At 39.1% G+C, this 23376-nt stretch overlaps 3 protein-coding genes across 5 annotated transcripts in view; 1 reads left to right on the top strand and 2 right to left on the bottom strand.

The window, feature by feature from the left end:
* Nucleotides 1-4500, bottom strand: part of itsn2b (intersectin 2b) — a 30716-nt gene extending 26216 nt beyond the window's left edge. For both annotated transcript variants that reach the window (XM_030089135.1, XM_030089143.1), the window contains exon 1: nucleotides 4276-4500. The gene's annotated coding sequence lies outside the window, so the exon portion shown is untranslated. The remainder of the gene's footprint in view (nucleotides 1-4275) is intronic.
* Nucleotides 4501-6137: 1637 nt separating this feature from the next.
* On the top strand, nucleotides 6138-13356 carry gcfc2 (GC-rich sequence DNA-binding factor 2). 2 transcript variants are annotated; one of them, XM_030097995.1, is made up of 18 exons: nucleotides 6138-6528; nucleotides 7184-7282; nucleotides 7806-8006; nucleotides 8160-8405; nucleotides 8789-8889; nucleotides 9103-9251; nucleotides 9477-9660; nucleotides 10264-10387; nucleotides 10472-10523; nucleotides 10639-10730; nucleotides 11057-11256; nucleotides 11365-11509; nucleotides 11622-11743; nucleotides 11863-11939; nucleotides 12202-12268; nucleotides 12378-12524; nucleotides 12648-12784; nucleotides 13083-13356. In XM_030097995.1, exons 1-18 carry the CDS (start codon nucleotides 6213-6215, stop codon nucleotides 13213-13215), a joined length of 2592 nt encoding a protein of 863 aa, XP_029953855.1. In that variant the 5' UTR covers nucleotides 6138-6212; the 3' UTR covers nucleotides 13216-13356. The 2 variants fall into 2 exon arrangements, with proteins under 2 accessions (XP_029953855.1, XP_029953847.1); XM_030097987.1 differs by having other exon boundaries at nucleotides 10636-10730.
* A 1032-nt stretch (nucleotides 13357-14388) lies between these two features.
* LOC115391981 (saccharopine dehydrogenase-like oxidoreductase) lies at nucleotides 14389-23173 on the bottom strand. The gene is made up of 12 exons (XM_030096431.1): nucleotides 22870-23173; nucleotides 21057-21169; nucleotides 19290-19370; nucleotides 18825-18954; nucleotides 18646-18695; nucleotides 18336-18466; nucleotides 17853-17970; nucleotides 17086-17205; nucleotides 16787-16843; nucleotides 16566-16677; nucleotides 16012-16093; nucleotides 14389-15573 (listed from the first exon to the last, which is right to left on the bottom strand). Exons 1-12 carry the CDS (start codon nucleotides 23066-23068, stop codon nucleotides 15483-15485), a joined length of 1284 nt encoding a protein of 427 aa, XP_029952291.1. The 5' UTR covers nucleotides 23069-23173; the 3' UTR covers nucleotides 14389-15482.
* Nucleotides 23174-23376: the final 203 nt, after the last annotated feature.

The raw sequence follows: 23376 nt of genomic DNA, 5'->3' as shown, positions 1-23376 counted from the left end.
ACTATCTAGTCTAGAGGAGGTGGTCCACCGGTAAGGCTCCACCTAAACTGAAAACTAGCTTCATCTGTACTCAGTGATGCAAGAAAAAAAGAAAAAAAGAAGAAAAAAAAAACCCTACAGGGAAGCAGCAATGAGTGAGATTTCATGCACTGCTTTGAAAGCATTACAGTTATAAAAAACTAGCGGATACAAGTCATGCATGTACAGTCAATACAAAGTATATCCTTTTTTTATAGGGCTTCATGGCCATTAAAAGATGCTGATGCAGTTGTCACAACATTTGGAGTAACCCTAAGCAGACTGCAAAGACTGCTGCTTCTTCCTGAGGAGAAGTCCAGCAAAGCCGTTTCCAGTTGTCTCTTTATACATGATATCATGTACTGTGGAATACCATGTCGCAGCATTTTCATGTATCATAATGCTGCATCATCCTTTCAAACCACAGGCAGCACTATAGCAGCACTGAATATAACAGTCATGAAATTAAATAGTTGAAACAATAAATAATTCTATAATAAGTCCTACTCAAAAACCTGAACTGAAAGGATGCGTCTTTTAGAACAACTCAAAACAATGTATTTATCTATCTTCTGTACCATTCACAGAGCCAATCCCAAATAACTACGGTCAAGGCCAGCAGGGTATGGCCTGGACAGGTTCATCACACAGCAAGCACAGAGAAACAAACACTTTCCATAGGAAACTATTCAATGTCAGCTGAAAGGCACATTTCACTATCAATTTGAAAAAATTGGCACACTGTAGCAAAATATGATATTACAATTTAGAAGTGGAAAATAGTTTTAGCAGCTCCTCCTACAAAAACATACATTGTGTTAATATTTTTTGTTGATATAAGAATTTTAAGAGGTCAAGTACTGTCTGACCGTCAGTGGACTGAGTTCCATTTAAAGTGTTTTCAAAAGTTTGAACCAATACTGGTTATACTGAAAGTAATTTGTATCCACATATCGATGCAGCAGTACTCTTACTGTTGTCAAGGTTCTTTATAAAATACACATGACTCACACCGGTTCCAAACCTGTAGTTTAAACAGCTCTTGCACAGTCATGCAGAGGTGTTAAAAATCTTATAACATCCAAGTATACACATTATTTACATAGAAGCAGCTGTCCAGGCTTAAAAACTTGAAACATTAATGTCCCTCCTAATAATTAATCACTATGCACTCAAATAAAAATCACAATGTTAGCAATGCATACATTATTTCTCCTCCACTGCAACACAATGAAGTCCAATTTAAAAGTTGCATGCTAATATCACTTTAAAAAAAATAAAGAGATTCATTGAGCAGACAAGTTCAAAGGTGTTTAACAACAAGTGGGACTTATCAACATCCATGACTTACTGTTGTGCACATGACCCAAGTACACATGCTTGATGAATAAAGATTTTTTGTACTTATGCACATTCAAAATTTTATTTGCAAGACAGAATTTAGAACCTTTTCTCAGCACTGATGATAAATGAGGCTCTGGACACTGGTGCCTCTCTCAGTTAGTATACGCAACACAGCAAACTGTTGGATAAATAGTATGACTGTCCCTGACCTTATCAGTCCCCACAGCACTTTAGGACGCCATGTGCCTCACTCTAAATGCATCTGCATGTGCCCATTTGTCCGTACATTCAGTTTAGCATGCACCTTACTGTCATAAACGAAGACTGTTAAAGATCCGGACTGATGGACATTATTTCTCTTCCTACATTCCCACATTCGTAGAGGATCTTTTTGGAAAGTTCGATTTGCTCTCTTTTCTTCTTAAACTGCGCTTTCCCAGTTATGCGGCCCTGGCCCGTCCTCGGCACAGCTGTCTCCTGCAGAGCCTGTCTGTGAGGATGCTGGCTGGCTACTGTTGTTCTGAGAAACGATTGATTTTCAGCCGCCTCGCTCGCTGACCTCACACCAATGACATCAACTTTATTCACAGTTCACTTTCGGCCCAGTGGCTCTTGTCTTCCCTATGTGAGGTGATCATTTAAAAAAACTGATTGTTTTACACCACTCAATCTCATCTTTTTTTGTATTATTTTGTTCGACCTTACCCCTTTTGGCCAATGAGCTAACTTCAAGTGGCTTTATTGTTGAGATATTTATATAAATACAACCAATGTGCAATAAGCAACCGATCCATCTGTAGGGTTTGTTCAGAACCTGTTGCCAGTGTTTGAAATTGAATTTGATTAGTTTTATTTGCAGTGCCAGGTTTTGTTTTCTTAACACACAAGGCATGCCTCTCCCTTTCTCCCTTAGTCTGTTTTGACTCTCCCTGACTTCACATTTATTTGGTTATGACAAGACTGGAGAAAGTACTCTGAAAAAATGGGTTTTTGCATTAAAATGTGCATAGATGGCGAATATAAACAGAATAGTAAAGAGGCAAATTAAATGTTATATCTAACAAAAAAAAAAAAGGATACCAAAGACTCAGCAAAGATTCCTTCAAAATTCTTCAAAGCCCAAGTCTGATTAAATGAACTGGGGGTTGTCAAGCTTTTCATCACTGTGGTGAATGAAATCATGGGTGTGCTGCTGGGCATACATGCAAACATAAACACACTGGCTACTCATGAAATCCTGATGCCTTTAAAATGTAACATCTCAATTTTCTTAAAAGAAACAGAGGTGCTTCTTTGGCCAACTGCAATGAAACACCATTATTTAGTGCATTTCTGATTCATTCTTTTTTAAGAGTTTTCTGTGGAAATACTAATAAAATACTCTCAGCTCCTGATCTTGACCTCTGATCGCCGATTATGCATTGCATTTTTTAATCACTGTCTGGGAACAAATGCTTAACCACAGAATCTGTATCTGAGCTGAGTCCCTCAACTAAAACTGATAATTCTGATAGTCCTGTTTATTTTGTGCTGGAGCACTTGACTCAATGTTTTTTTTAGGCAACAGTGTACCATGTAGAATAAAATACAGACAGGCAAAGAGATGCACTTAAATATACTGAAAAACTGTACCGTGTTAAAATAATGTGGAAATAGAATGAGTTGAATAACAAATAAGACACATGCTGATACACTTGTGGCTAAGAGCAGTAACCCCTCACACTGAAGTAAAAAAAAAAAAAAAAAATTAAAGGACCCCATCCTTTGATCCACCTCATCCAGACCAGATTCATAAGAGGATAGATCAAGCAAATAACTGTAAACACCCCTAGATAGGTCGCCAGTGCACTGCAATACTACACAAGGAGGCATGCAATTACCAAAACACACCAAGGGCTCTGACCAATTTGTAATCACCAATTAATCAATCAGGGGTCTGACTGCCTGGAAAGCAAAGCAAGGGTGCAGAGGCAGTGAGACAACAGTGCCAACCACTGGTTAAAAATACTGGCAGGAAAAAAATAAACAAGTCCATACTTCATTAATTCACCTCTAATGTTTTTGATGATACCATTCTTTGACTCCAGCTTCAAAATGTGTATTTTGTAGTATTTTGGATCAACTTGACACTAAATTAATTGATTTGGTTGTTACAGAACAGGACAAACAAGGCATTTTACTATGCACGTCTGACTTTTGAAAACATGAGACGCCTTTAAAATTCCACCAATGTTAATCCTGTTAATTGTGATATTAGGTGAAATCTTTGATGTAAATAGTAATTTCAGAGGTTCAGGAGATGATGCTCTTGAACTACCCTCTGACTGGTAGTTTAGGCTGCTGAGACCCGCTATGGGGCATCCCACAAACAAAGGGTCAATACATCAGAGCAAAGGCATAACTGTGCCTCTCTTTACTTCAGTATTCAGTCTCAGTTGGACGTGTGTGTGTGTGTGTGTGTGTGTGTGTAGATAAACTGATAGAGTTACATTCCCTGATCACTTGTCACCAGTCACTGAGACCTGCTTGCAACCTGCTCGACGAGTTTGAACCGAGAGGAATTTCTGAGACTTTTCCTGCAAATCTTCTTTTTACACGCCTCTCAGTTTCACACTGGCCTCGCAGAAGAGGTCAGTCTAAGTATCCTGAAACTTAACATCGACTGAAAACAGGACTTTAAATTGCGGCGGACGTAACTCAGAATCCAACTTGTTTTGAGGTCAGATGAAAAGCATCACCCAAAACAAATATAGTTTTGATTCTATCCACACTCTAATGAATGCAGCTATGCAAACCTTTAAATAAAATACACCCAATAAACCCAAATTAAGCATAAAAATGACTTTGTATTAGCTTTAATAGAACAATATCAAAGTTACGCTCGTGCTTAGACAAGCAGTTTCATGTTCGTACCTCTCTCCGCCGACAGGAATTACACACACTTCCGAGCTTTCCAGCGGTTCAAAACTATCCTCCACCGCTTTTCGGGCGGTCCCGCAGATATGTAGAGCTTAATATCCACCGAGAAATCCAATGAGACGGAGAAAAGTGAAGTTTTGTTGGCTTTACAGCCCCGAGGACCTGTTGCTGACAGCTCGGTGTGTCACACCAACAACATGGCTGACAACGAGTGATCGGAGCCTGTTAACCCTCTGAGAGAGAGAGAGAGAGCGCGTCCGCAGACAGGGAGAGAGAGAGAGCGAGAGAGGGAGGGAGAGAGAGAGAGAGAGAGAGAGAGAGAGAGAGAGAGAGAGAGAGAGAGAGAGAGAGAGAGGATACAGGCTGAACAGATGGAGAATTGATGAGACAAAGATAAAGAGAAAGTCGACACGATGGCTGCAGTCCTTTCTTGAAGGTGCTCCAGCACAGTCCCAGTCCCACTACAGTTTAATGATAGTTATGAACTTTTCTGAAGCAATTCTTATACTGTATATCTGGTGAAGGCAGACATCCACTAATAATTGTTCATGAATGTTTTATCTACTTGGCAAAGTATGTGTCAATTTTTTTTTAATTGTTCAAATTTACAGTGAAGGTGTGAGAACGACAATTTTAAAAATCAGAAAATGTCAAATTTGGACTATCCCCAGCTCACGGGTATTCTTAGTGGAGATTTGGAGAACTGCAAGAGGTGTAATTTTATTGAAAGCAGGGATTTCGATCTCATTTTACTGGATCTCATGGTCCACAGGCCAATTTAATCTTGAGAGGCGGGCTGGCAAAATAGAGACATAATAACCTTCAAATTTAACCCTCAAAGTTTAATTTCCTCTGATGTGGTGGAGAGTGAGAGAGCGAGCTGAAAGCCACCACCTCTGAGCCAGGTTTTGCAAGGTTTATTCCTTTTCAGGCTTTTTTTATTTCGTCACTTACGGTATGATTGCTCATGTGGAATTGCAAAATTGTTTGGGGTTTCTTTGTAAAAGAGCCTTGAAATGACTGTCGTATATGGCACTATATAAATAAAGCTGAATTGAATTCAGTTGTTTCTATTTGTGCCTTTAGAGTCAAATTAAAAATTTTGTAATTTCTCTCATTCTTTTTTATTTCCCAGTTTTTCCAATGAAAAACCTTTTTTATTTCATTTTCCCCTGACAACATGAATAAATCTTCAATCCTATTCAAATGAATAGAGAGTTTTTATCTATTTTTTTTAAATAAGGATCATGAACATTTATTTCAAATTGATCTTTCAAAACAATGGTTTATTACATATTTGGGCTTATGAGAAAAGTGTATTTCATTTAAGACAAGACAATAACTACACTAACAACATCTAAAAAAAATACTATTTATGCCTTTGGACAAAAAGAAAATCTCCTTTGTTCTTAATCATTTTGCTTATTTCATTACAAGCTAAACTCCAATTATTATTACCAAGTGAATATTCTCAAGATTACCTCGGGAAAAGTTGTTTTTTTTTTTTTTTTTTAAAGGCTTCCAGACAAAATGAACTAGAATGTCATAAAGAAAAAGACACTTTCCCTAAATGAGATTTTGAGGACGAAATAATAAAATAAATACTGTAAATATCGATGCAAAGTTATTAAATGGCAAAGAAGAGGATGCCAAGCAGTCATGTGATGGTTTGAAATTTATTGTTAAATCAGTGCTACAGTGATTCTTCCATATTTGTGTGGCTACATCTTCAACTACAAGTATATCGTTGGTCAGTGAGTAATAAAAATACTTCATAGTTTCTATGGCTTTGATGTTTGTGGGTTATCACGTATGTCTATGGGTTAAAGTTTACTCCACACATAACCCATAGTGCCTTGCGGCTGCTTTGCGACACTACACACGCCACGGTTTACGGCACGGGGCCATCCATGGACGACTAGCAGCGCAAAATGTTCAACAAGAAGCCCAGGAGAAACTTTCGGCAGAGAAAGGACAGTTCCGGTGACGACGAGGACCACCAAAAGAACACCGGGGAGGGAGAGGACAATGGGCCGGTTCCCGTGTCGGCTGTGAACAAACCTCTGAAGGCGGTTCAGGGCCGCGGCATCTCCTGCAACTCCAAGCGGGAAGCAACGCGTCCGAAGTCAGATAGCAGTGATGAAGAAGACGGGGACACACTGGAAGTTACAAAGGAGATAAAGAAAGAAAATGAAGACGTTTCCAAGAAAGCAAGCTCAATTCTTAGTTTCTCTGACGATCGAGAAGGTAACTAGCTTAACTACATGTCAGTTGTAACCAATGACAGATAAACGTTGTAGCAACGACGAGATGAGATGACAGTAATGTACATTAATCTGTCAACAAAACAACCCTGATAACGATTCACTGAATGAATATAACCTTGTCGTTGTTGGCATATTCGCTACAGCAACTCCAATTTTTAGACACCTTGGTCCTCAGTACAGCATTTGACCGGGGAAACATTATGTAGAATAGAACTGAAATATAAAGCGCTTTCGGGCGATTTGTGCTTATATTATTATTATAATAATAAAAATAATAATAATTATTATTATGGATTCATTGACATACAAATTCACATGCAGTGGTCACCATCTATCAAAACTACGGATTTATTCTTGGTAGTTTACCAATCTTGTGCATATTCTCTCGCTCTCTCTATCTTTTTTTTTTTTTTTTTTTGTACAGATGTAGTGTCCCCTAACCCTTTTAAGGATCCATTATTTGTGCAACTCAATCAATATCGTCCATCACCCTAAAGCGTTGTTCAGAAATACCGGTACTTTATATTTCCCAGAGGGAAATTCATCTATCTCACGCACGCACTACTCTGGAGTATGGGGTTGGTGGGAGTTTATTGTGACCACAATAATAATTGATTTCATCTCTATGTCTCCAGTTGGTGAGTCAACCTTTAAGTTGAAGAAGTCAACAGATAAAGCGGTGCTGTTCCAAGTGAGGAAGAAGAAGGACGCTCCATCAGCCAAGATGACCCATGGTACAACAACTGAAACATATCAGAAATGCTAAATTTAGTTACTGCTGAAAGTATATAAGCACCTCTGAACAAGTCAAAGGTTAAAAAAGACACTTAAACTCTGAAATAGTTTTTATTGTGCCCAGTGAATGAATAACTGAAACAAACAATGCACAAGGAAAATGTACATAGGAAAATGTAATATTATTATACATTTAATGAGTACATAGCAAGATACAGTTTGTGTGTTTTGCTGACAGCTTCAAAGTGTCTTGGTTACTGTTAATATTAAAAGATTTTCACTTTTTTCACGCACTGCTGGTTCAACTGTGGCTCCGATTTGTTAGTTTAATCCTCCATGTTGTTCTCTGTGTCCTCTCAAACCACTGAACCAGAGTATGGCCTCCTTAAGAGATCGAGCACTTTGCGTGGCAGCCTTTTGTCTGTCTGGATGAATGTGGTTTAATGATGTTCAACACTTTGAAATTACTGAAGCAATGGAACCATGCCATGTGCTAAGTGAAGTCATTTTACTCTTCTTCAGCTTCAGGTGGTGGAGGTATTCCAGCGTCAAATTCTCCAAAACAAGATGATGGTAGCATGTCTTCCCCTCACTCTGTGGACCATGGTGATGATAGTGACAGCGAAGGTTCCAAAAGTGAGGATAACGCCAGTGATGAAGATGGTTTCAAGTCTCCCTCGGATAGCTCAGCCTCAGACTCCAGCGGTTCTGCTGTTAACCCAGGTCTGTATTAATATATGAATATCTATTTACATGCACTTATGAAAGAATAGTTAATTGATAATGGTTACACGAGAATACTTGCTGCAAGTTCAAAACATACTTTTCTGATAATCTGTGTTTGATTTCATGTGTCTGTGCTTTTGCGGATTGCAGCAATTCCCAATGCCGAACAGATTGAGGCTGCCAGGAGGCACCGAAGTGCCGCTCGAGCCCAGAAAGAGTACATTCCCCTGGGTAGAGATGGCCACAGCTCGGCTGGCAGCACTCCGGATCGCTACAGCAAGGATGATGAAGAAGAGCGAACTGATGAGGAAGATGATGAAGCAGACGATCACGAGAAAAGAATTGAATTTGCACCTCGGTTGAAGAGCATCAGGGAGAGGATCGCTGAGAAGCTTGGTATGAGGAGGAGGGAGAAAGTACAAAGTGTGTGGAGGATAAGAAAAGATCATGGTAACTGAGATATATTGAAGAATGAGGAGAGAGAACTTTATTGGAGTGACTCATTGTTTCCAAATGCACATACCAGTAGTGTGTAGTAAAGTTTGTATCAAAACACAGAGACATAGGAGACTTCCTGCTTTTATGGGCAGAAATAATTATTCATATTTGATTAGTATGATAAAGGATTGGATCATATGAATAATGGCTACATAAACTGAAATCAAACTGTGAAAGTCAACGTTTAGGTGCTGTATCTTATATGCGATGGCCTGCCTGAGAAGTTTAGATTATTTAAAACCAGATTGTGGAAAACCAACAGTTTTTTGTGCACACTTTAGGAGGAAGTGATTGTAGCCTCTCAGGGACTGACGGGGAGGAGCAGGAACTTTGGGAAGAGACCCAAATTGGAAAAGGCGTGAAGAGACGGCCAGGGGAACAGGTAGGAATGATCTTTTAAAGGTTGCACTTTTTTCTTTTTCTCTTTTTCCCTATTTTTGTTATTAAAATTGAATTCTCATTATGTCTTTTTCAGTATGTTTTCCCTGTGCCTCCTATTTTCATTCCAGTATATCTCATTCTTTGTGTGCCTATCTTGTTGCCAGTGCATTTAAGTCTTCTGATGCGTTATGATTTCATCCTCTTCTCTCCTTAGAGTCCGTCTGGCAGCGAGTCAAGCAGCTTCAGCAGCAGCAGTAACAGACGAAACGCAGGAAGACAAAAGAAAAGACCAACAGGAGTCAAATTCCCCAAGACTCTACCTCCTGTCACTGTGTCAATGGTCAAGAAGAGAATCACTGGAAAGTAAGATTTTTTTTTTTTCTGTATTTGAAGCATTGTGCAAACCCATTTGAAATGTAATTGTTATATAACAGGTAAATTCAAATTGATCAGAAAATATTTGACTTGAAAGTACAGGCAACATTCACTGTCTTTATAGAGCAAAACTTAATCTGCTTTGCTTATTACCATTTAACTTATTCCCTATTTGTGTTCTGTCACCTCTTGCTTCTTTGTTTTAATTCTTAGATTAGATTCCCTGAAGGAGGTGCACAGAGCCCGGCAGGCGGAGTTGAGGAGGATGGAGAGCGATGTTGAAAATGCCAAAGCCTCTTTGGAAATCCTGGAGGAGAGTTCCTCTGAGAAGCAGCTGAAGTTTTATAGAACCATGACGCTTTACATCCACAACCTGGTGGAGTGTCTACAAGAGAAGGTCTGAATATTATACACACATTCTGTACACCACCTGTTAATGGTCTCATAAACAATGATGGGAAATGATCTCTACAAGTATTACAATACACAATGTATTCACAGGAACTTACTCTCCATGTAATAGATATAGTTATACATGATGTGAAAAGATTGCTGAGCTTAAGAGTGTTGACTGGAATGTCATATTTTATCTTTTCATTGATTTCAGTCCTGCATTTATAAGGTTATAACTGATGCAGTTGACTACATTTAATTCTTATTTTACTTGGCACGTTACGAAATGTTTATGGAACATAGATAATTCTCAATGACCTTGAGGGTTGAAAAATAATATTTCACATATTTTTTGCTGTTTGTTGATTTTGAATCACTAAAAATCTTTGCTCAGTATTCCTGAATTAGATTAGATTGAATTTAGACACCTCTGTAGATCTTTGTCATATTCTTAAAAAAAAAAAGAAAAGAAAAGATCTTTATCAAGATTTTTTTTTAAAATTCAGAATCTATCACCAGTTAATGTAAGTCATGCAGCCATGCATTTCACTACCAGCCTTAAAAAGGCCCAGTTTGATTTGGATCACTGACGACCTGCCCCTTGCAGGTTGTAGAGATCAACTCGTTAGAAGTGGAGTTGCACACACTCCTGTCTGACCACATGGAGGCGCTGTTGACTCAGAGGAGAGAGCAGGTGAAGAAGCAGGCAGAGCACCTGCAGCAGCTCAGCTGTGAGTAAAGTCTCCATCTTAACTGGTGATAGAGTAAGATTGTCTCTGGATTGAACATTTGTGTAAACTGGATTTCATTTGTAGACAACTCAAGTGAGCAGAGTGGAACTTCAGCCAATGGAGCAGAAACTAAGGGGTAAATAAAAAAAAAAAAATCAATTATTACTGTTATTACAACGCGTGCATACATGAGGCTTATGAAACAGGAGTACCACCTTCCTCTTACATATGTTTGATGTTTAATTTAGCAGCGATACAACTGTGACAACTGAGGTGGAATCTGGTGTTCCTGAAGACACGCAGCCTTCACCAGAAGAGGAGGAGCAGCTTCAAAAGACAATATGTGAGATGATAGAAAATCTGCACACCTTGACTTTCTTTTAAGTGTAATATATATATATATATATATATATATATATATATATATATATATATGTATATATATATGTATATATATGTATATATATATGTATATATATATATATATATATATATATATATATGTATATATATTAGAGAGTGTTTTGAGATTACTTCAACTCTCCTATTAACCTGATAATCAATTTGATAATATACATAAAATTCTGTATAGGAGAACACAGAACTTGTATTCTGACAGGAATGATCGTGCCTCACACTCCTTTCCATGACTTTCTGTTTCCACTCCAGCTGAGATCTTGCTGAGGTCACAGGCAGTATTTTCTGATGTCCAAGAAGACTTTTGTAGCGTCAAAAAGATTTTGTCTCGCTTCGAAGAATGGCGAGAGTCCCACTCGGAGTCCTACCACAATGCATACATTTCCTTGTGTCTCCCAAAACTGCTGAACCCCATCATCAGGCATCAGCTGCTGGCATGGAACCCTTTAAAGGTACTCATGGCTACTAAGAAACACAAAGATCCTGTCATGTGTTTTCGTAATACAAGACACGATATCTTTTTAATGGTCACCATGATTTTATGTGTGTGTGTGTTTTAGGATTCCAGTGGAGATTTTGAAAACCAGCCGTGGTTCACAGCAGTGGAGACATTTTGTCACGGACACGGACACGAGGAGCTGGAGAACACAGACCGACAGACCCTGTCGAATATCACAGAGAGGACTGTCCTGCCAAAAATCACAGGTACCATTTCATCTCTTTCTGTCAGCCACTGTTAAATGAAGTAAGCTGAACGATGATCTGCTATCTGAACCATGACACCATGCCTGTCTGTCTTTTCTTTTCCTCTGTGCAGCCTATGCAGAGCTGGTGTGGGATCCTCTGTCTCATCAGCAGTCCGTCTGTCTGTCCGACGTTTGCCACAGACTGAAGGAAGATTTCTCCATCTTTGAAGGGGAGCAGAGTAAACCAGTCAAGGTGACGCTTGAGCAGAAAACTTTCAGTTTGAGTTTTCTTCCTGTTAAGACTTCTGCCACAGTCTTAAGCAACAGTCAGTGTGTTGTTTTAACATATTTTATTTATCTTGTGTGATCCAGGGATTCATAGAGGCTGTGGTCCGCAGGCTTAGGGACTGCGTGGATGAAGATATCTTCATTCCTCTGTACCCCAAAAAGTAAGGTTTTTTTTTTTTTTTTTTTTGTAGTATGTTTAGTTCTAATATGTAATAAATTTATGAAATTCTAACAGGGAAGCACTATTTGATTTTCCTGTTCTTTTTGAAGCCAGTATAACATATTGGCTTTCTGCTTTTGTACTTACTGTACAACCAGGTCGTCTTGTTGAGAAACCCGTTTAGATTTATTTGAATCGCAGCTCCGTCATGTATGAAGCTGCTTGTCAGATACGTTGAGATGTATGTATGCGTGTTCATGCAGGTTTTTAGAGGACGGGATGTCTCCTCAGAGCCGCTTCAGGGATCAGCAGTTCTGGACAGCCATAAAAGTACTCTTTAATTACTTACATAAATTCTATCATGCCAGTGTGAACCTGCTGGCTGAGTAACATTTTTAAAAGCTGCTGTTTAATTACTGATTGTGCTCTGATTTCTCAGCTACTCGCCAACATGGGCAGGTGGGATTTGCTGCTTCCTGACTCTGTACTGAAGGAGCTGATGTTGGACAAACTGCTGAACCGATACCTGATGATCACGCTGTGCAGTCAGACACCGCCCAGCTGTGCTGGCGAAGCCTGCAAAAAGGTGTTTAGATTGGATATTTTTGATGTGGAATGTCTTTCTTCATTAGTTTTATTGATAATCTCTCTCACTTTAATAATAAGTATTTTCATTTTGAACTTCACGCAGCTTTCTCCTTCTCTTCAGATTGCAGATAGTCTGCCGCCCTCTTGGTTCAGAGGCCAGAGCGTCTGTTTGCCTCAGCTCCAAAACTTCAGGAACCACATTGTTCAGAAAGTTCACAGCATCTGCAAAGAGCAGCGCCCTGAAGATCCGAGCACCAGGTAGGAAAGCTGCGTGTGTATTTGCGTCAACAAGTCTACAGCTATAGTAACAGCCAAAAATCAGACATTGAGCAGGTTTCAATTGTTGCATCAGAAACTGGAGTTTTCTTCATTTTTACTTATGAAACTTGGTCACTCATGATATTCCAGCTAATTGTTGGAACTGCAGTTTCTAAGTAGCACTGAAGAAATCAGCATTTTTTTATCGACTTCATTATTTCATGCTTTATTTGTGCAGACATAGTACATTTATAACAGTGGAACCGTATCATTGTACTCCAAACCCTGTGTGCTGCAGGTCTGCAGTGGTGGAGCAGCTGAAGCTTCTCAGTAAAATTCGGTGCCACGACTCCATCATGACGATAACGCAGAAGTATCACTATGAAGATGCTATTTACACCCATCAGCTGCTGAACCAGGACACGCTGTGATCAGCTCATCTCCAAGAGAGGATGGATCACACTACACCAACATATGAGGTGCAGCAAGAATCGTAATGTCAGAACCGATTCCACAGTTTTTAGCCGTCAATATTTTTCTGTCTGGGAAGAGAAACCTGTATATTTTTAATAATAAATATTTGGATTTTTGAAATGTGTGTTTTATGTGGATTCTTTTGTCTGTCATGTTTAAGGGCCGAGTGACATGAAAATAATAATCTTTAATATCACATTAGTGTAACTTTGCAACATTTAAGATACATTCCTGCTTTGGAATCGGCTTCATTAGGTCAGCACTATGTGGTAAAATCTATTTCAAACAGCAGGTAATGGGGACGTCACAAGTGACTGCAGGCAAGTGAACATTTGAAATTTAAAGGGTGAAATAAAACAAGTCTTTCCCTCTCCCTAATCATCTTGTCACGTCACTTCTCTCAAAGCCCAGTAGTTCTTCTCACAAGTCAGTTCAATATGAACGGATGGTTTTGATCATTGGTCTCTTTAAATCAAGTAGTGTTCATTTTTTTAAATTGTACCATCATGAGTCCTTTGTATATAATTGGAAGAACTACAAGAGGATCTAATGATGGCTACATTTTAACTGTTGAACAGCTGCATCTGAAGTTTTGAGGAAACAGATACATTGAAATTTTCAGCCCAGTCAACTCGAAGCAGGAAGTAAGGTTTGATTCAAATGAAGAGTCTGGGATATAACCACGTACACCGGCTCAATTTCCATAACCACACATGCATCGGCAGGTGTGAGTGTGTCCGTTCGTCTCTGGTAGCTCTAAGACGCTTTCAACTTGATTAGAGAGTATTTTACTTTTTACTCAGACTCCGGTGTTTGGGATTGTTCATAACACAGCTGGAGTTCTTTTGGAGTACGTCAGTGTAAATGTCTGACTTTGACTGCAGCCATCCCACAAACCTGATTAAAATAATGTCTCAAAAGATCAATGTGAAGGTTGGAGATTAAGAACAAAAAAAAAACTCACTGCAATTACACCTGGTATATATTTTTAGGACAACCTCATACTCTTAATCAAAAATTAAGTCTTAATTAAAAATGACAGATTTTTACACTTTTCCCCTAAAAAATTGTGTACAACCGAGTTTTTGATTCCTGACAGTTTTGTGTGAGAAATAGAAAACGCCAGTAAATATTGTCAGATCGGTTTTTATTCATGAGGCCCACCTGAAGCAAATCACCAGGAGAAAATCCCCAAACACATCTTATCACGTGCAGAAAAACAGTCAAACATGGAAAAAAAACCCCTCCGAAGTCAGCATTTTTACTTTGTGGATAAACTGTTTCATGGCCTTGAGAATGTCAAAAGCTTTTTGCTGATCCAAAAAGTTGCATGTTTCACCCGCTGTGTGGAGCAGCAGAGAGGACCTGTTCGGTTTCACACAGGAACACACGCCGGCATGGGACACAAGCAATCGGATGCATTTTCCACGGAGGTGTTGAAGCAAAAATTTCTAAGGACTGGCCATCAAAACATTCAACTAAAGCTGCACATGTTTGATGACATGAGATGCTTTAGTGTTGACGATATCCTTGTACCTACAATGCTATGGTCTTTATAAAAAAAAAGAAAAAAAAAAGTTTGGTCTCCCTACAGTTCACCACATCCACAGTACCCTCTTCCTCTGACATTGTTTTCTTTGCAATCACACAAATCACAGCAAGAAGAACCATGAAAATGTTCTCTTCTACAGCGGACAGCAATGGAAGGTAGAGTCTGAAATGAACCACACGACTGATTTAGTGTTGCAGTTGCAGATACAGCAGGATTAGAAATGACTAAATGCAAAAACCTTTGTCTTGTTTACGTTAAAGCTCAGCTGCCACACGGCGAATATTAATCAACAATTTCCAATTTGATTTCACACAAGTTGCCATTTATTGCAGTGTTAAGCAGCAGGAGGTAAGCCAGAGAGTGCTGATAGTAAACATTAATATGATGTTATTGGCAGACCATGCACAAACTTTGTTACCACAGACCAGTTATTTTGCCGTCTTTAAATGTACCGTGTGTTTTACAGGCAGAATGTTAACGATACATTCAGGGCGACGGAAGAGGTTGGGAAATTTCTGACTACATGAAAAGGAAGAAAAGCTCAAAATACCATCAATAGGATCTGGTCTTATCCTTGCTTTTTTCTGAAGTTGGAAACTTCCCAGCTGTTATTCTGCAAACTGATGAGAGCTCACAAACACTTGGAGTACGGCGTCAGGGAAGGTACGACCTTTATACGACAGAGAACTGGACGCCGTGCTTGTTGAGGCGGTCGATTAATGTGGTTTTGGCAAACGCCGCTCCTGGAGAGTAAACTCCTCCCCTGGAAAACAGATAAAATGTATAACAATCAAAATATTGCTTTATCTCCAGGGTAAGATTCATCCAGTGACTTTTGGGACAACTCCACAAACTCTTTTCACTTTTATTTACATTATGTGGTGTCGAATGCAGTACGATGCTGTAACAATATTTGCTGCAGTCCATGAGGATTTTTGATCAGGTTTCTGCATCCTATGTGTTTTAAAGGAACATGCGCCAGAAAAAAAAAAAAAAAATACTAGACTGCCGTCTATTCTCACACTTTGAAGGACAGATATGATCATGTGAAAATGTTTGACGGCCAACATTACTATTAATTAAAAAAAAAAAAAAAAGTCTCATCTGTTGATAACACGCCGTGCTCGTGTGGAATTGTTGGGTTTTTTGCTCTGGATCATGTGGATAGTTGGCAAAAGGAACGGAAGTTGTTATAACTCACTTCTGGGGTAAAGCAGGGGATTCGTTGAGGATGGTCAGAGCAGACTGCACCATTGTGATGGGCGTGGCCACATATCCAGCCTCTGAGGAGCAACGGATACACAGAAACACACGTTAGCCAAGCAGAAAACAGTCGACAAGAACACAGCAGCAGCAACACCTTCACAGCTTGAGATTGTGCCGCATGTGCAGTCTTGTACAAATTGATTATTTTATAAATCATTTCTACACTTTAAACACAAAGTTTAAAACATTTGAAGTTTTATTGAAACAACTATGGTCTGGTTAAAAAGAAAAAAAAAATTCAGATTTGATGTACCAGTTTCTTTTCTTTTTAGTCCCTGAAAATGTGACCTGCACTGTGGTGTAGTGATGAGCACTCAGGCTGGACCGTGACCATTTCTTCATTTAATCTTTTTATATGTATAATGATAAAGATATTATTATTATTATTATTTTTTTTTAAATGTTTCTCTGTTTGAATGGAATTATATATCGTAATGCAATTTTTTGATATGTACTGTGATTACAGTCGGGTATTTCACTTCCAGTTACCTGGTCCCTGAACCAGCGTGCGGATCTTGGCGTTGGGTTTTCCCTTGGAGGGGTCCTGGTCCTCTGTGTAGCCCTCTCCATATAAGGCGAGCTGGAACGATGAGGCCTCCATCTGATACACAATTACAAACAACAAGGCAACACAAAGTCAGCGCATTCACAAGAAGAATATTTCAAGAAGTATTTTTTTTTAATAGATGGCTGGCCTGTCGGTACTATACCTGCTTTCTTGTTGGTCCTGCTTTTGAGACGGCTCCAAAGGAGAAGAATTCGGGGTACTGTGGAGGAAGGTGCAAAAATCAGCCGTGTACAGGAAAATATAGACAAACAAAAAACACTCATATTGCTAGTAAAGAATAATCATGTATAATCAGAGTTGACTTAAAAAGACAAACAGTGTTTAAGGCAGGAAAACAGTTTTCACTCGTCTCATAATGTGCCTGGTTTGAACCCAAGTTCCCAACCATGTATAAAAGATGAATGGCTGAGAAACGGGTTTATGCAGGTTGGGTTTGCTTACCTTAGTGAGCAGGCTACGTCCAAAACTGAACTTGACCAAGAGCCAGAACATCATGCCGGCAAATATCAGCTTGATCACACTCCCGAGGCCTCCGACCCCGACGTAAGCACCATACTGGACCTGAGGTGGACAACAGTGAGTCACACAAACGCTTGTAGGTCCAGAGCAAGGAAACGTCTGCATCAGTTTTATATGAGGAGATGATTAAGTGACGACACTTAAAGCCACGGAGCGTTATTGACAACATGTCAGTTCTTACTGTATTTTTTTTTAGTGATCATATATTTTATAATTCATATTCATCTATATTTTGCATTTTAAAGAATTTCTCTCTGGGATTAATGAAGTATTTCAGGTTTTTTTCCATTTACTGTTCCACCTCCCATTATTAATGTCCATTTCTAATTCAATGCAATTTTTAACCTTGCATTGAGAAAAGATTGAAAGGTAAACTTCTTCTTGTGGAGGATAATGGAAATACAGCATGATAAGTGATAAACACCCTGCATTCATGTAAAAACGCAAGAATGGAGAATTTGTGCCAAATCACCAGTAAGTCTGTTTCAGTCACTCGCAAGTAAACATGCCACAAAGTGCATGGGTTTCTTTTTTTTACATCAAAAAAAAAAAAAAAAAAATCTCTTTTTGAACATAAAAAGTTCCCGCTCACTTTTGAAGTATTCAAAGTAAGTAAATATAAGTACAGTGTGGACATAAAGAACACTGATTGTTTGTGCAGAAACACAAAAATGTGAAAAGCTCCTGACCGGCGTTGATTGATATTCCTCTGCCAGGAAGCGCTGACTTCTCTTCACAACAGAAGGATCAGATCCCATGAAGGGCACAGAGTACTGCTGGATCTCATTACTGAAGAACAACGCTCCTCTAGAGAGAGAGAAACGGGAAAAAAAACAAAAAAAAAACAAAAAACAAATATAAGACATGTTATCGAAAATAATGTCACATTTTTCCAAATGACTACATGGACATTTTCTTTTTCTAACCGTGAAATTTACACCTTATGCATCTTATGCTGTGACAACAAAATACAAAAAGGTTGCATTATAAAACGGGTGTGGTTTTAACAGGATGTTTTGAAATCTGCTGATGTTTTCCACCTATTTCGTCTTATTTTCTAACTCAAAGTAAACACAGCAATAATTATCCTCTGGAATGCTCTAATTGCAAAAAAAGCAATGGTATTTGATGGGTTTTGGGAAGAAATCCCTTTAAAGGACTTTACTGTGTACCTGCGTTTCAGCTTGGAGCCAGCAGTGGGAAGAGGCTTGTGATTAAACTTCCTCCTCAGACTCTGGAGCTTCTGGCTGTCTGCAAAACCGTAGACGGCCGACTGCCAAGTGCCATCATGGATACTGGCGCCCTGACAGAAAGAGTACAGATGCACACAGTCATCAGTATCAGTGGATACACTTCTGACCGCAACAGGAGAAACAGAAGATTGATCAAATACTACAAGTAAAAAAATGAGGAAGAAAAGGCGTGGGAGGAAAGTGGATTAAGAAAAACACAGCCCAGTTTGTGGACTCCATCGTTACATACTTCAGATCCTGCATTGAAATTCAGGAAGCTCTCCACTGCAGTCAGTGTGCCTGTGAATAAACATCCAACTGTTAAATAAACACCAGAAGACAAATGAAGCTTTACCTGTAAATCACGGTCGATGTGGGCTTCAGTGTGAATTCCACTGCGTGCGTGCGTGTGTGCATGCGTGGGAATACCTTTAAACTGGTCTCTGGTGTAGATGACTCCCAGGTCAGCAGGGATGGAGTCAAACCCACAGCTCCCGATGACATACACCCCTTTGTCAGCTGCCTGGTTGTTGTAGTTTAACTGCATGCTCTCCAGAAACTGTACAGAGACAGAAACAAACAGAGCAGACGCATTAGTTTAGACTGTCTTCACTCAAATGATTATTTATTTGCTCTCACATTTGATGTCAATATTAAGCCGAGGATCTTGGTGATTTTATGGAGTAAATGATAATCTATTGAAAATTCAGATTAAGCAATTCCAAATATGAAAGTGTGGGGTTTTTCCCCAATAAAAACAAAAGATATTCTCACAATATTACAAACTTTAAGTTTTGATATCTTTAACACAACCATATTGACAAAATGAACCACAATGTCACATGTCAAACCAAAGTCAGGATGAATTCGCCTGCGTGCAGCACATGAACATACCTGTGGCTCTCCACTGATGTCGATGCAGTGGGCTCCGTTTTCCACACAAGCTTTGACCACCGGCTCGCCGTAGAATCTGTACTGGAGACACAAAGACGCACACATATCATTTCAGATCTGCTTGAACTTATACTCGTCTGGCTTCCAGCCAGTTCTCAGTGTTTTATGGCGTTGGAAAAACTTTTCAGTCGCAGTGCTGTCATTCGATGCTGAGAGAACACACATTTTCAAAGCCACAAGATCAGTCAGAAGATAAAAAAACAAACTGTGCAGCTCCAGGTTCCAGCTCTCAAGGCAAACCCTGAAAAACTGGTTCACTGTGCTCACACGTTGTACACTCCACTTCAATGACTCCATCAAATATAAAGAACATTTCAGTTTGTTTTTTCATTATTGCCCATTAATTTGTCCTTTTAAACTATTTTTTTCCAGTTAATTTTATCTGGTGTTTAACACCAGTTTTACATTGCTTTTGTATTTTTCTAAATGTGTTTATTTCAATTTTTGAAGATATTTTCAGCATAAGTTTTGAACTAATCTTGCTCATTCTTAGTACACATTTAAATTTTTCTGTTATCCTTGCACTTTCTTCTTCTTCTTTTTTTTTTTTTTCTTTTTTGGCCTGGAAAGGAAAGGTGCTGTATGAATAAGGCCGTATGGGTTTACGTTATATTTACCCAAACATCCCAACTAATAGTCTTTTGAACTTTTGAATGTAGTTTGCATATTTTGGAGATTTTTTTTTTTTCATCCTGAGGTTCTTCTGGGTGCTGGGAGTTACCAGACTGTCTGAGGACATGTAGATGTTCTCCAAGATGCATTTACTGCATATAGTATATCAACAAACATGTGGATGCATTAAAGTCCTGTTCACAAGCGTGACCAATATATTAAAATTCTCCCTCCATGTGCAAAGTGCTGTTTTACTGTTTGGGTTTTTTTGTTTTCTTGTCTCTTTTCAGATTCTGCTACTTGAAGTTCCTCCGTGCTTCACTGTAAGTCGATGTAATGCAAGACATGGAAACGTGAAGCCCAGTTGATAAGAACAGTGTTTTAGGGAAGTACAAAAAATTACAATCTCACTTACTTGCATCACCAATGACTAGTCTTTTTAAAACACAACCACACAAGATACAAATAACGTCCAAAGCCTTTTGAGTGGATTTTTATACATTTTCAACTGAAGCTATTCGTATGGGTCAATCTCACTGCAGTCATGTTATTCTAACTTGCAGGATGAGAGAGACTATTACTAGCACTCATTCTACAGACTGTATGATTGAGATATTACTTCCTCATACTTGTTAAGCCAGTTTTATTTCATTTAAGCAAATGTCTTTAATAGAAATCTGGAAAAACAGAATGTTGGTGCACCTCAACTTGAACCAGTCCGGTAAAGTGCTGCTGTGCGACAGATGTGTTCATCAATGTGGAGGAAGAATTTCATCTGAAACCTGATGCTGAATGTTGCCACGCTGCAGTGCTGGACACCAACTCTCCATTCTGACCTCAACACAATGTAACTTATTGTATGCAAGTCAGTAGCTCTCATTGTGCAAATCCAGGCTTGTGTGTTAGCGAGGACCAGGAATAACGCAGAGCGAGAGAGAAACGCAGACAGAAGAAGACTGAGATGATCTGATACAGTAATGCCAACGTGGCAGTATTGCAAGGATAAAACAGGACTGCTGATGATATCTCACATATGTACACACACACACACAAGAACAGAAAAAGACAAATGTTTCTGTGGCATCTTATACTTACAGGCCCCACACAGCTCAGAACAATCACAGCCTGTTTGCACATGGCTGCCAGAGAGTCTGGCTCTTGCACATCTGCCACAATGATGTCCACCTCTGTCCTCAGCTCAGGCTTGCCTGGACACAAACACACAGACACACACAATGAGATGTGACGTTCAGCTCACACACTTTCCATCCAACTCTGAGACATCAAAGCACATGCCAAAACACAATTGTAATGATTCATTATGTCAAAGAATTAATTGGAAATCGGTCGATTAATTTATTTTCACTATGCCACTCCTACACCAGTCATTTTGACAACTAAAATTGCCAGTTGAAGATGCAAAGCATATATATTGTTTTGTTTTAATGAAAATAACTTTTCCAACATTTTTTTCCACACATAAACACTGAAGACATTACAGATGGATTAATTAGTGCTGTGTTTAAAGTCTGTGGTTCAGCTTGAATTCAGATTATTAGTCCACTTTTCATAGAGACAAATGTTTATTAACAAAACTAAAAAATACATCAATAATGACATCTTAGATTTTGTATAACATACTGACACACAGGTGGAAAGATGTCAAATGCTGACAAAGTGTCTTTTCTCATGGAGATAGTCTGTAATTAAAAAATGTACAATGAAGCACAGTAGAAAACACATGGTTGTGCTCACTGCACTTTCCACCACTACGTCTATGGGCTGTAGCCATCGGAAAATTAATAGATTGTAAATTCTGGACCAAAAACAAAACAAGATGAGACAGCTGAGATGTTTCAGATTACATGTGGACCTTGTATGAGACCTTGCACAAATAATCCAAGTTGTAAGCTTTTACATCTGTCAGAAACAGAAACAAAACCCATGTAATCTTCAAAGTTCACTCATCACAGCTCATCCAAACAGGGACTGCACAGGCAGCTGGTATGTTCCATCAGCTGTTGCACACTCCCTGATGAGAGAGGACAATGGGAGGGGAAAAACAGAGTAACTCTTTAATCCTCTGGAAACTTGCATAACTTTCGTGAGGCGGTCACAATCCAACTTTCCATGTTTTCAATGTCGCATGATAGAATTACTGTGGAAATGTTTGTTTGGTACCGTGTGTTTATGTGGTTATAGTTTGTATGGTGGCAGTACAATGAACAAAATTACTACATATACTTAAAAAATATAAATCACGGTGATCCAGCTGAACATATAGTGTGGAATATTGCAATGGCTATGTTGGGTTTTCCCCCCCAAGTAGTGCAGCTTTTTTGCCAAATTAATCTGAACAAAGAGCTCAGGTATATTAAAATATTCTTTAAATATCATTTAATTATACGTGTGTCTGTATGCTTCAAATCAGGACAGGGGAAAAAAGTTAGATTTGGAACAAATTCATAAGTGCAGCTGTATTATTGTTGTGTACTGAATATGTGACACCAATAACATTGAAATAATAATAAAAAAAAAAAGCTATTTCAAGGTGTGACTTTTTCACTGATCAAATGTAGGCATAAAACAATGAACAAATCAGGCACAGTGTTTAACAGTAAAACAATTTTTAAATTGATAGGGTCCAAGTAGATGTAATGTATTAAATAGATCTAATCAACTTTGGTTGCACCATTTCCTGCACTTTGAGTTCAACGTTATCGGTCAAAGTCGTGCCATCGCCACAGATTTATCAAGTGGAGTCAAAGTTAAGCAATGTCCCTTGTCAGTGAAGTAATACAAAGTTTTCTTTGTGCCATTGAGTTAAAGTGTGAAGCATGATTGCAGTGAATGCAAATGCATTCAATATTTCAGAAATACTGAAAGAAGACATAGCTGAGATACATACTGAGGGCTCCAGCGGCCTGCTCCAGAACTTTTTCCAGCTTCTGCTTGCTCCTGCCTGCCACGGCCCACTTCAAGTTGCCCCCCGGACCCTCGGACACGGTCCGAGCCACCTCCTCCACAACGTACTGCCCCGTGAAGCCGGAGGCTCCGAAGATGACCAGGTGGTAGGGTCTGCTGGAGGAGGTTTGAACAGATGCCATAGTGTCGGACTGGAGGAGCTCCCTGATACCCTGCCGTCACCTCTCACTGGGACAGACTGACAGCAGCGAGCACACTGCGGCGCTTTTCACTGCCTCCACTTCCCTAGCATCACTGTGCTAATAGTTACCGTTGTTTTAATTACCCAGACATTACTTGGCGTGTTGCATTAAAGTTACTGATTGCAAAAAAATAAATATAGAAATTTGGGAAATATGGGTGACTCGTCTCAACTGTTTAAAATCTCAACTGATTTTAAACATTTTTTGTTGTTTACATGCTAGCCCATGATTTATCACGGCACTTCCTC

The sequence above is a fragment of the Salarias fasciatus genome, chromosome 1 (genome assembly GCF_902148845.1).
Source record: "Salarias fasciatus chromosome 1, fSalaFa1.1, whole genome shotgun sequence".
Classification (NCBI taxonomy): Eukaryota; Metazoa; Chordata; class Actinopteri; order Blenniiformes; family Blenniidae; genus Salarias; species Salarias fasciatus.
This window is presented reverse-complemented; position numbering and strand designations above follow the sequence as displayed.

Coding starts and splice junctions, on each gene's coding strand:
- gcfc2 (XM_030097987.1), top strand. CDS start 6,213: ATGTTCAACAAGAAGCCCAGGAGAAACTTTCGGCAGAGAAAGGACAGT. Junction 8,890..9,102: donor AGAGACGGCCAGGGGAACAG/GTAGGAATGATC, acceptor TTCTCTCCTTAG/AGTCCGTCTGGCAGCGAGTC. Junction 12,525..12,647: donor CTGGCGAAGCCTGCAAAAAG/GTGTTTAGATTG, acceptor CCTTCTCTTCAG/ATTGCAGATAGTCTGCCGCC.
- LOC115391981 (XM_030096431.1), bottom strand. CDS start 23,068: ATGGCATCTGTTCAAACCTCCTCCAGCAGACCCTACCACCTGGTCATC. Junction 18,955..19,289: donor ACATCAGTGGAGAGCCACAG/GTATGTTCATGT, acceptor GTCTCTGTACAG/TTTCTGGAGAGCATGCAGTT. Junction 16,094..16,565: donor CACGCTGGTTCAGGGACCAG/GTAACTGGAAGT, acceptor GTTGCTCCTCAG/AGGCTGGATATGTGGCCACG.